Source organism: Myxine glutinosa, chromosome 1 (assembly GCF_964187855.1).
Source record: "Myxine glutinosa chromosome 1, kmMyxGlut1.1, whole genome shotgun sequence".
Taxonomy (NCBI): domain Eukaryota; kingdom Metazoa; phylum Chordata; class Myxini; order Myxiniformes; family Myxinidae; genus Myxine; species Myxine glutinosa.
Window position 1 is genome coordinate 23,146,156 of NC_136261.1, and position 13,884 is coordinate 23,160,039.

The 13,884-nt window shown below is 43.4% G+C and overlaps 1 protein-coding gene across 6 annotated transcripts in view; it reads right to left on the reverse strand.

Annotated features, from left to right (window-relative positions):
* Nucleotides 1-35: 35 nt before the first annotated feature.
* Nucleotides 36-13,884, reverse strand: part of LOC137415187 (carnitine O-palmitoyltransferase 2, mitochondrial-like) — an 87,185-nt gene continuing 73,336 nt past the window's right edge. For all 6 annotated transcript variants that reach the window (XM_078767913.1, XM_078768063.1, XM_078768036.1 and 3 more), the window contains exon 11: nt 36-2,358. In XM_078767913.1, coding sequence (XP_078624039.1) covers nt 2,012-2,358 — 347 coding nt within the window. In that variant the 3' untranslated portion in view covers nt 36-2,011. The remainder of the gene's footprint in view (nt 2,359-13,884) is intronic.

The window sequence follows — 13,884 nt, forward strand, 5'->3', positions numbered from 1 at the left end:
CAAACTTGGTGTGTGAAGTTGTCCAGTCAGTTCAGTTGAGTTCTGCTTCCCTGGAAGCTCGTTTATTGATTCCTTTTCAAGAAAACAAAATGTTGTTAAAAAGAATTCATGAGTGCTCTTCAAAATTGTTTGAAGAATATTCAAGTGCTCTATTTGAAATGTTTTTTTTTTTTAAGAACATTTTTCATCAACCAACTGAAAATCTTCATGGAACACGAATTATTCGCTGTTTTTGTTTACTTATCTTTGATGGATACTAGAATGTTTCCGAATAAGACAAAAACACCATAATGATGGGAATTAAGAAACCGTTTTACCAAAAATTATAAACAAACAAAAAAAATTCTATATATACAGTAATACCCTGGCCTACATCATTAATTGGTTTCATAAGCCGTGACGTAACTCGGTTTTTGATGTAAACCGGGTATTATGTCTTAAAAATGCCTTAAAATGAAGACAAACATCGTAATTCGTAAAACTAGAGTAAATAACTGGAGGAGGCTGCGGCTTCGCCCTGAATCTTTGCCGCTCCCCGTTGGGAGTCCCTCCGTTGTTTTCTATCGGTCGGGTTTTCTCCTCGAACGGGGTGACCGGCACGGACGTGTTGACCGTGAGCTGGCTTGTGTGCCGAGTGGCCCCGCGGCCCGCTTCACCACGGCGTGCTTTACCCAACGTGTCTGAGCAGTTCCACCGGTGGTGGTCGTGTCGTGTCGTCTGTGACGAACGAACGAGCTCAGGGTTCCGTGAACGAGTGGTAATTATCCGAGTCGTAGGCGTGCCCCGTCTTTCCTCGAGCGGCCGAAGTTGCTTGCTTCTTTATTTTTGGACGATGCGATATATGCAGAAATGACGACGTACAGGCAGGCATTTGCAAATCCATGCACATGTGCACATGCACACGTCGATCGGTTCTTTACAAGGATATGCATCAACAACAAATTGCTACTCCCTGCATCACAGATGTCAATTTCCAAACAATTTACCTCCTCCCTCTACCTAACTTTAAACTACCCTCCCCGGGTATTCGTGAAGGGGTCCATCCTCCCCCATCCACTCCTTCGCACCATGCACTCCACACCACTCAATCCACACTACTCACTCCACATACCATTTATTCCCACACACCAAGTATTCTCTCCATTTATCCACTTGCACCCCATGCAAGTCAATCACTCAACACCATTACACATGTCTTCAATACACCACTCATACACTTTCTCCGGTCATCCCAGACCATTGCCTCATTTCACCAAGTTCAACGATAACCAGATTCTCACACACACAACCATTCTCGACCAATGCCTCATTTCACCAAGTTCATTCCAAAGATCCTCATTCAATTCCCCATTTGCACCTAAAGCTCATCCTCATACTCACACACATGAAACACCAAGATACACCAAGAGCGGCTTCAGCTTGAAGTCGCCGGTGCAATTACCCCCAAACATTAGCGTTAGCCGCTCCTTCGCGACTTTGTAGCCTGGCATGGTCTTCTCCTCCTTCGAGATAAAGGAGATGATGATGTCGGAGTGATGTAAAGTCGCACATAATGACGTTCGCTGAACTCAAATTTACTCTAGAAGAGTGGTGTAAAGTCGGATTTGACGTAGGTCGAAATGGCGTAAAACGGGGTATGGCTGTATATATATATATATACACATACACATATACACACATCTGACTATTTATTGTGAAGAATCCCCACACTTTGTCAATGTGCAGAAATGGTTATGTCGTACGGAGCTATAACCTGGCTGCCAGTATGAGTACAATTAGGCCTTGCTCTATTGGCCAGTTGCTGTCCAGTTAATTGGATAAATAGTTTTCACACATGACGTATGTCGCATTCAAGACGGACATTAAACAATGAGTAGACAATGGAAAAATAATCACATATATGGGATCTAAATATGACATCCTGAGAAAGGTTATCACACAGGTTCACGAGTGTTTCCACTGAAGGAAAAGAAACATCCATCGTGTTTCCAAGTCAATCTTATTCAGTCAATTAATACATTTGTTTCTGGTGCTCACCAGCTAGTACGTCCCCTATGTCCTTTAGGCTCAATTCCAGAGTTTTACTATAAGCCTGAAGGTCTCTGCTGGTCGATACCGTGCAAAGGTAACAAGACACACTTGTGTCCCTTATGCAATATACAAAAACGATTCCTTCAGGAACCCGTGGCAAGCAAAGCGATGCTTGAATATTTGGTACATGGGTGGAGAGGATGTCCTCATGGTATTGCAGTTGGTATGCTGGATCCAAGAAAAATTCTGGAAGATCGGATAAGTGTTGTTGGCTGCGCCTCAAGGCAAGGAAGTAGAGAACAAACAGGTGTCGCTCAAAGCTCTGACCTGGGGTGGATGGTGGGTTGGGACATAGTGGGTGTATGATGGGATGGGTGAGTGTTAGGTGTTGGGTGGAGTGGATGATGGGGGTGTGTGTGGGTAGGGAGGGGGGGCGGGGGTGGGAGGGAAGGGGGTTGGTGGATGGTGGGGAGTGTTCAGATCAAAAGCAATATTGCTTGGCATCGTCTCTTGGTAAAAGGAACAGCGTCGGTGTGTGTGCCACATTTTTATTGTAGTTTTCCTGCTCTCGTGGAGTAATAAAAATGGGATAGTTGTAAAGTGAATAATTGATTTACTTGGAACAAATTTTTCAAAGTTGTAAAATGTCATGTGCCGTTTTCTTCATAAAGATGCCTTTTAGCAGGATTGGAATTTCTGTAATGGTTCCAACGGTACCATTTTTATTATTCCATGACAGCAGGAACCTTTTAGAGAGTAATGCGCGATGTACACAGGAGCACACAACATTATATATAGCAATACTTCTCAAATTCATAGAAAATATATAAAAGTACACAAAATAGTAGTGTGGGAATCCTTCAAAAGTATCATACCTATTTCTCCCACTGTCAAGCAAGCTGGATGGATATTAAATTACCGCTAAACAAATATTGAGGATATTTTATTATTTCATCAAGTAAACAATTGTTGATTGATTAATTAATTATTCTTATCCTCATTTTCCTTTTATAAGGGGTGAGGTCCAATGGTACCAAGCTTCTGCCTTGCCATGACCACAATACTCCTCCACTTCCTTCTGTCCTCAGCCAACTTTACCCACCCTCCAACTTTCCCTCCCCCCACCTTACTGATATCCCTCTTCACACAATCCTCCCATCTCAACAGCGATCTACCTCTTTTCCTCTAACCTTGCTCCTTCAACCTATCCACTCTCTTTGCCATTTTCTCTTCCACCACCAACACCAAGTTTCCAGCCCATCTCAGCCGACATTTCACCAATATCCTCGTCAAGCTCATCTGCACACCAATCTCCTCCCTCAGTTCATCCATCCTCCTTCTATCCACCTACTTCACTCCTGCAATCCTCCTGACCCGTTTGTTCTCGCAAACCTGCAGCCTCTGTTGTTGTCTCTCTGTCAGTGCCACAGTTTTAGTCCGGGAGCCCAGGGGGGTCAGCCTAGCTGGAAAGTTAACCAATTTTCATGTATATAGCAATGGTCCATGTTAGGAAATGGACGTCTGCTGGGCACATTCTGGTGGGTGTGGTCAGAAGGGCCATTAGAAAGGGACCACAAAATTGAGCTCGATCAGTTCTGTGAGTTAACCTGATGAAACCTACTGGAAAATGTTCGGCGTAGTCCCACATATCATGAATGACCACTGCCAGACATTTTCAATGGTGGGGTGTGCCTGCCAGAATTACATAACCGGTACCCCAAAATTGAGCTAGATCAGCTCTGTGAGTTAACGTGGTGAAACCCACTGGAAAATTTTCGGCATAGTCCCAGATATGATGAATGACCACTGCCAGACATTTTTAGTGGTGGGTTGTGCCCGCCAGATGCCCCCGAATGCCCCCACCCCCAAAATTGAGCGAGATCAGCTCGTGAGTTAACCCTGTGAAACTTACTGGAAAATGTTCGGCGTAGTCCCACATATGATGAATGACCACTGCCAGACATTTTCAGTGGTGGGTTGTGCCCGCCAGATGCCCCCGAATGCCCACACCCCCAAAATTGAGCTACATCAGCTCGTGAGTTAACCCTGTGAAACCGACTGGAAAATGTTCGGCATAGTCCCAGATATCATCAATGACCACTGCCAGACAGTTTCAGTGGTGGGGTATGCCCACCAGACACCCCCGAATGCCACTACCCCAAAATTGAGCTATATCAGATTGTGAGTTAACCTGATGAGAATAAAATTGAGAATAAAATACTATGGAATAACAGCAACGTAACTTTTGAAAATCAGATGTTCTATTTCAAGTCATGGGAAAAGCAGGGATTTATAAGATATAACACGTCATTTGTCGTGGGTATTATAAAGACGCTGACGTTATCTGTTAAATGTAATACGTTGCCGAAACTATTATTTCCCTTTAAGTTCGTAAAATTAAAGAAAGCGTTTCCGATATCATGGTTGGATGAATTGCGTATTGCTGAAACAGGTATGGATTAATCAGGGGAACAGTTTATAGAAATGTCAACTGGAGATGCTGTCAATGTTTTAAACATGAAAACAAAACACCTCTACTCATTGTTTGTAGAGAAAAAAAAAGATGAAACCTGATGTATTTAATCTTTGGCAACAACGATGAGCTGTGGTACCAAAACACAACGATGAGCTTTGGTACGAAAACGCATGCCAGAGCTCTTTTGCACGAGTTGAAATCTGAACTGATATTTTATTTGAGCAGTAAACCAAACGAAAGAAATAACAGAAGCCAGGTAGAAAGATTGTTTGACATGCTACTGTACAGAGTTTGATTTAATTTGTCTGTACATTTATGTTTTGTAATGTGATTCTCATATGATGAAACAATGAAGTCCCTCGAATGAGGCAAAGAAAAAAAATTGAAAATGAATGGCCACTTGACATTTTCTGTGGTGGAGTTTGCCCACCAGACACCCAGAACCCCCTTCCCCAACTCCAAAATACAGAACTAGATCTGAGCTCATGAGTTACCAATCCCGATGAAAGTGACTGAACAATGTTCAGCATAATACAGCACTGTATAGCCCATATGAATGACCACAAGCAGATGTCAGCCATTCATTCAAACAAATTTCAAATTCTTTCGAGGTGTCTCCTATCAGTAATCCGCGTCTTCCTTCTCTGATTCTGAGTCTTCACTTCATGCTTCGCCATCTGAATCTCTCAATAATCCATCAATACTTTATACTTCCAACTCCGACTCGCTGTCACCTACGACCTCCATGTCCTCTGCGTTGTTTCTGCCATTCGCAAACAAACTGCCTGGTATGACTGGCCCTTCAAACCAGGTTGGCTTCAGGATGTTGTCATTCACAGACCATCCATAATCGGTTGGTGACAAACCGTCCCCAGGAGATGCTGTCACGGCATGTGTCCACAATGCTGTTACACACTGCGTTCGCCAAATCATGTCAAGGGTCCGACGAGAAGGTGGCAACAGGGCAGAGTCGATCCGTTTGATGTTTGCCAGTGGATTCTCATGAAAGGTATGATTAGAGCTGTTGTGAGGTATTCTGATTTTATAATGATGATCATATTCTCAGTTTCTCGTGCCTTAATTACCTGATCAACTTTGCCAGTCATTTGCATCAGTTTGTTGTATCGTGCTTCATTGACATCTCGAGTCTTGCTTTGTCCGTACATGCGGCAGACAAACGCTGATGCGACATCCGGATCAAGACTACCATCCACCTCACCCACAGTGATGAAGAGGTTGACGTAGCAGCCAGTTTTGTCCTCTACGAGGTCGAGGGGTTTACTTTTGCCTTTCCTGAAAAATCAAGTACAAATTCCAAATGTAACCATTCAACCACTGCTCCAATGATTTTACTTTGATAGAAACATTTTATTGAAACGCAAATATCTTGTGCCTACCTGTAAGAGGCCGAGGTGAAGTCTCATCCAGTGAAGGCATGGTGTCCGGGTAGTGCTCTGGGAAGTCCAGGTTTGCGCTCTTCAAGGACGTCAGCAATGTTGGTCACGTTGATATACCTACTGCGGTTTTCCCATCCCGCAGTCCATGATGTTGGCCATCGACCGGACTTCTCTGCGTTGCTGTCCAAGGGCACCAATCAATATCACAAAGACATCGGTGTCGGATGCCCTCACCATGACATTCCCTGCTGTAATATTTGCGATATGGAAAGCAATCAGCGTTTCGGCCTCTTCATGGTCGCCTTGAAGGTGTGCTGGGCTGATTACAGGAATATGATGGTGCTCCTCGGGGACGTACTGGAAGCATTCGCCACCATAAGAAGCAAGCAAGGTCTTTCCACCAAAGATATTCCAGTAATGATCTTTACCCCACTCTATCAAGAGAAACTTGGCGAGTTCATTCTTGAACACTATTGGTGAGAAGTTTTTGCCCGCTCTGTCTGATTGTCTCATATGGCCCGGTTATTACTTATACCGAGTCAACTACACCCCGCAACTTTCTCTCACTGTCCTTTATGGAGTTCTCCACGTACTTGTCGAGACAAACATGTGCTTCACTAGCTCTCCCTGAACATACCACTGACAGCATGGTCCGAGCAATTGATGCATGTGATGCTCCCATGTTTTGTTGCGAGAGGACGGAATGGAGAAGAAGTCCTTCGTCATAGACCTGTACATAACTCCTCGGTAACTCGGTTTCTGTGATCGTTTCCGTCTGGAGGGACTCAAGCTTTTTCATAAAGTCTGATTTTTCGGTTTTCACATGCGCCCCATCACAGTGTGTGAGTGGCAGTGGGTACGTGGTAATAGTCAAGTTAACTATGTTTTTTTCGTTCAAATTTTTGGAGATTAGCAAAACTGTACATTTTTGGCTTATTCAGGGCATGAGGAATCCAAAAATTAATGTTGGCATTTGCGTAGACACCTGCATGGTCGCCATTTTGGATTTTCAAAATGGCCGCCATAAAATACATAATTTGCGCTATCTCGGCTTCTCGTCAACCTAGAATCTTAGTGAAATATGCTAATCCTATGTTTTCTGGGTCAAGAAAACCATTGGTGGGATCATTAGACTTATAATCCTAACACTTGCTTCACTTTTAGGACTTTCCAGATGACACTCAGGACAGTGATGAAGATCTGTAAAAGCATATATTCCTGAACGGTATAGACCTAGTAGATCATGTGTATAGGACTTATAGTTCATCTGATACTAACAAGGCTGCTTTCTTGCTTTATAAACCCATACCTATAACTTCAAAGGACTTGCAATATCATGTATTATGTAATACAGTTATATCACAAATATAAAGACAATGGTTTTCAATTACCTTTGTTTGTTGCTTTTCTATAATCCTGAGCACTATTTTGAGGCCTTTATTGGATTCCTTGACCCAGAAAACATAGGATTAGCATATTTAATTAAGTTTCAAGGTTGCCTCGAAGCTGAGATAGCGCAAAATATGTATTTTATGGCGGCCATTATGAAAATCCAAAATGGCGGCCATGTAGGTGTCTGTGCAAATGCCAACATTGATTTTCGGATTCTCCATGTTCTGATGATTCCAAAAATGTACAGGTTTGCTAATCTCCCAAAATTTTGAACGAAATTATATTTGTTAACATAGTGAACCTGACTATAATTGGGTAAGAGAGAACCTTCGGAAGGTCAAATGTTGTCTTCTCTGCAACGACTACGATCATACGTACAAACATATCCCTCAGGCTCTCAGCATTTGTCTTGGCTTTCTGTGAGGCGGGTAGCCTAATTTTGTTCTTCACGTTCTGAGCAGCGAAGTTCTGTACACGCGTGCGTTTCACAGGTTCAAGAAATCGACTGCTGTTGCTGTCCCACTCATCTTGAAAATTCTCTCTTTCATCCTGACCCCTTTTCAGCATATTGAGTAGATATGCTTCGGTAGCCTTAGATGCTGCTTGATCGGTTGCAACATTCACCAAGGAAGTTAGAGCATCATCTGTGAACGGATTGCAGAATTTCAATTTTTGCACTCAGTTCAGCCATCTGACTATTGTCCCTTTTCATTCTTGAGGGACGGCATTGAGCTGTTGCATTTTCCCCCAGTTCAAGCCCAGCGAATGTTCTTAGCTCGGTGACTGCCATAGCCCGCTAGGTTACAGTCATAGACCACCGGCGCATTGCGTTCTCAGAATTCCATCTAGCTCAATGGATGGGGTGGGGGGAGGAGGGGCATTCGGGGGTGTCTGGTGGGCACACCCCAACCCTGAAAATGTCTGGCAGTGCTCATTCATGATACATTGGACTTTGCTGAACTATTTCCTGTAGGTTTCACCGGTTAAGTTACGAGCTGATGTAGCTCAATTTTGGGGGTGAGGGCATTCGGGGGCATCTGGCGGGCACAACCCACCACTGAAAATGTCTGGCAGTGGCCGTTCATGATACCCGGGACAACGCCGAACATTTTCCAGTAGATTTCATCAGGTTAACTCACAGAGCTAATCTAGCTAAATTTTGGGTCCGTTTCTAATGGCCCTTCTGACCACACCCACCAGAATGTGTCCAGCAGACGTCCGTTTCCTTACATGGACATGCACATGGACCATTGCTATTTACATGAAAATTGGTTAACTTTCCAGCTAGGCTGACCCCCCTGGGCTCCCGGACTATTTCCAGACCCTAAAGGTAGGCCAGCGTTACACACAGCATCAGAACCTTCTCTTTCAATTTCCTTGATATCCTTGTCTGCGATTAATCCCTCCACCACCCACCATGCATTCGCACTCACCTGGATCCTCCGCAACTCTGCCTCTGACTTACTATCCCTAGTCACTGTTTCCCCCAGATACTCGAACCATTTTCCCTGTCTGATGTCCTTCCCCTCTAACCTGATATTCATTTATCTTCTCGACTGCCCAACCTCCGTCTTGTCCATACTCATTTTCAGCCCATGTTTCTCAAATGTTTCCTTCCACTCCCCCAGTACTTCCTGCACCTTCCACCCACTCTCCACCAGAACATCCGCATCCGACATCCTTCCCAGAATAACCCTCATATTTTCCTTCTTGCTTTTCAGCTCCATCACATTGATAACTAGAACGACACTCTTTGACGTCACGGCATCGACTGATATGCCTCCACCCACATTATTACATCATTATACATGCTTGTACCAAGTTTGAGTTAAATCCCTTCAGCTGTTCTCAGGTTATCACATTTTATCTGACATGACCTCTCATCTTTCACCTCTTGATGGCATAATCCAATCAGTTAATCTTTGCATAATATTTTCCTACCAAGTTTGTTCAAAATTCCATCACTTGTCAAAAGTTGGTATGGCAACATAATTTTTATTTAACATGACCCATTGACCCCAAAATTTAATCAGTTCATCTTTTCATCATTATACATACCTGTACCACGTTTGACTTGGATACCTCCAGCCATTCTTAAGTTATGGTGGTAATGATATAATTGTAACTTAACATGACCTCTGATCTTTGACCTCTTGACCCCAAAATCGAATCCGTTTATATTTGCATCATAATATATAATTATACGATTTTGGTGAATATCCCATGACTGGTTCACAAGTTAACGCAGTAACAGAATTTCTACCTGACGGGAGTCTGACATTTGACCTTTGACCTCTTCATCCCAAAATCTAATCGGTTCATCTTTACATCATTATACATACCTGTACCAAGTTTGACAAAGAACCCTTCAGCCGGTCTCAAGTTATCGCGGTAACGAAAACCTATCACGGACGGCTGGACAGACAATCCAAAAACATAATGCCTCTGACGACTTCTGCGGAGACATAAAAACGAGTAAACTGCCAAATTCGCTGGCACATTTGGTTTGAAGTGGATTTAAAATATCCTGAAGAACTCCATAACAAACACAAACTTGCCCTTTGCTCAATAAAAAGAAACCCCTAAAGAAGAGTGGTTAAGTAATTATCAACAATCATTTCTTACCACTCATTCTCATGAAACATCAAAATCAAAACGAATGAGCACACTATATGATAAAGACGTCTATGTAAATTCACAGAATTTTATTAAGTTTAATCAGTGTACCATAACTGATAAACCCATTCACATAGGAACTTCAATACTTGAATTGTCAAAGTCATTAATCTATATAATAATAGCATAAGGACTCGACTTTGTTATCCCTTTTACGCCGCACCCAGTGACCCGATGCCCACGGCACTAATGGATTTACGATCTATGAACTGCGCTCTTTGTTTATCACGTACAGACATACTCGAAAAATCTGAATTAGCCGACGTTGGGGCCCAAAAGCATCCGATTAACTGCCGATACGACGCCATCTTACGACGCCATCGTATTGGCGTCTGCTGGGCGAAGGCGAAGCAAGCCGTCCGCTGATTGGACAGGCGAAGGCGAAAGCAAGCCGTCCACTGAGTGGACAATCCTGAGCATGCATTTGTGCTGGTGTCGGCGATCGTTGTTCATAGACGCACTCTTCATTCTCATCTTTCTTCCTAACTCTTACTCGGACAAGCAAATCCCCTATGCCATCCATAATGGTACACTCTATCCATACACCACATCCTCCCTTCCGTGGATGTTCCACGGGTTTCGGCTAGTGTATAACTATTTCCCCAACAATTTAAAGAAGAAATTTGGTGACCAAGTTGATCTCCTCTATATGATATTTTTATTTTGCAAATTTCTTACAGACGAGGTTTATAAACATATGAAAACAGACAGAAATTTACGACACAAGGAACTATGAAAATGAGAGTACTTATTGTTTATATAAAAAATAAAAAAGTTATTAGAAAATTTAAAGATGAGTTGGGTGGAGCAATCGTGAGTGAATTTGAGGGATTGAGAGCAAGAGCTTGTAAATAGAAATATTATAATTCAAAAGATGGTGTTCCTAAATCTAATTTTAAAAAAATTGAAAGGGATAAAGAAGAATGTAATCAGAGACGATAAATTTTAAACATTATTACAACTGTTTAATTATGTGGAAGAGGAATGTATAAATATCAAAAATATTGTCAAGTCCGTGGCCGATGTCAGACGAATAGCCGAACGTTGTTCCTCCGAGGCATATACCTGAACTTGGTGGGATTATCTTTTCGCGCGCGTGGGAAGGTCCCAAAGCCTTACCTGAACGGACAGCCACCACGGGGTTTATTACTCGAACCCACAAACAAGTAAACGAATACAACACCAAAAGTAAAATGCAACAAATATACTTCTTCTTCTGTCGCGATAGCTGTTCTTATTCTTCTTTTTTTGCGTGTGCTCGCTGACTGGCACACGTGAAATTATGCATCGCCTGCCAGGAGTTTGGCTATACTGTATGTTAAAACGTGGGATCATCCAGCAGGAAGGTGGGCTTCATCACTACACATGGTACCACAAAAAGACAACTGGGGATTGGTGTCCTTGCTGGGATTACCGGTCTTTAAAGAACCCGACTAGTCCAGATCGTTACCCTATTCCACACATTCAGGATTTAACCGTTATATTCAGAATCAGGTGCTCCAGGAATTACACCTGCTATGTGCATACAGGTGATATTCTAATAGCCAGCGCAACTGCTGAGAAACATCCGGAACACCGACATCTCCTCTTCATCCATTTTCCAGACTTTGGCATCGTCATCAATCCCGCAAAGTGCACATTTGGCGTTCCGGATTTGAATTCCCTCAGCCACTGTATTTAACCGCTCAGGCATCCGTCTGCTCGAGGAGAAGGTGCAGATTATTGTGGATTTCCCATTACCATCATCTCAGCTCAAACTGCAAGAGTTTTTTTGGCCTTGCCAACTTTTTCCATGATATATTCCAAATGCAGCAACAACACTGCAGCTGCTGAGCGAGTTAATCGCAACTGGTAAGCACCCTGAAGTGTTTGGATGGTCGGAGCAAACCGTGTCAGCCTTCCACACCATGAAAGACGCACTAGTCAATGCCTCACTCCAGAGTCATCTGAAGCTAGAGGCACTAACAAGCCTGATGATCGACACATTTGAGGTCGCGGTGGTTGCGGCCCTTCACCAGTTCATCGTTGCAGACTGGTGTCCACTGGCCTTCTCGAAAATGCTGAAACTAACAGACGCTCTCTCATGGCCGACACTCTCTCATGCATCAAAGTATTGGCATTGTTTTCTACCAACACACCGGCCATTGATTTTAATGCACTTGCATCGGTGCAATGGGAGGACTCGGAGCTCCACCATCTACAGTTTGCAACCAGTTCCTTTACATTTTGCAAGTTACCTCTCCCAGCAACAAACACGACCTTCATGTGTGATACATCATTGAGACAGCCAAGCCCTTTCCTTTCTGTGACATTCCATCGTACAGTCTTCGACACTTTTCACTCACTCGTGCTCCCGGGTTTTGGAGCAACTCAGCGACTCCACACCATGCGCTACATCTAACCACACATCAACGCCGACGTGCGTCGTTGGGCCAAGCAGTGTCTTCAATGTCAACACTCCAAGATCCATCGCACCACTAGATAGCTTTTCAACACCAGATAAGTATTTCAACAGGGTCCACGTGGATCTTGTCAGTCACCAACCACCTTAAAACGGACACTGCTAATTGCTGACTTGTGTTTACCACATCACCCATTGGCCAAAGGTTACGCGATAGCTGGGCTACGATAGCTGGGCTACGTGATAGCTGGGCTACGCAATAGCTGGGCTACGCAATAGCTGGGCTACGCGAAAGCTGGGCTACGATAGCTGGGCTATGATAGCTGGACCACGATAGCTGGACTACGATAGCTGGGCTACGGTAGCTGGGCTATGCGATAGCTGGGCTATGATAACTGAGCTACAATAGCTGGGCTACACGGTAGCTGGGCTATGATAACTGGGCTACGCGATAGCTGGGCTATGATAGCTGGGCTACACGGTAGCTGGGCTACGATAACTGGGCTACGCGATAGCTGGGCTACACGATAGCTGGGCTACACGATAGCTGGGCTACGCAATATTTGGGCTATGATAGCTGGGCTATGATAGCTGGACTACGATAGCTGGGCCTTTGTCCAAGCCTGGATCGCACATTTTGGTGATCCATCAACCATCATTACGGATCGTGGTAGCCTTTTCGAATCGGCTCTATTTCGCAAGCTGACTCGACTCCTGGGCACAGTCCATGTGCAACCCACCATTTACTGTCCAGCAGCAAATGGTATGGTGGAGCGTTTCCACCACCAACTCAAGTTAGGCTATGAGCCAAGGGGGTTGGTCGGTACCATACAGATGGAGTAAGGCTCATTGTGATTTTTAGCAAGATATATGTCCCTAGATATGAAAAAAAAGTGATAGCAGTGTATAACTCTCGGCCATCTCTGTGTTATCACCCGAAATATTATTATAGGCTATGAGCCAAGGGGGTTGGTCGGTACTATACAGATGGAGTAAGGCTCATTGTGATTTTTAGCAAGATATATGTCCCTAGATATGAAAAAAAAGTGATAGCAGTGTATAACTCTCGGCCATCTCTGTGTTATCACCCGAAATATTATTATACGCCTGCTTCGCTTCGCCAAAAAATGTGATATTTGCTAAAATTGGAATAAATATGTTTTTAAGGACCACCGAGTGCCAATAATTTGCATACTGGATGCCAACTAATATAGTAATAGAAATATAGAACATTTGTGGGGGTTATTTATCAAAATATTGATATAATGACAAAACATATGTTAAATTTAGTGAAAAAGTGGTCGAAATCGCTTCGAGTTCAGAATTGACATTGTACATTTTTGTCAATATTTCAAAACTGAAAACTCCCAGAGTAACATTTGACCCCTCAAAATCTTCGCAAGGAACCACTGCATTGGAATATATCATTACTTTGCAATATGGTGGTTGTTTGGGGCACATATTTTGGCAAAGTTCAAAATATGTTCAACCATACCCCCTAATTTTGATAT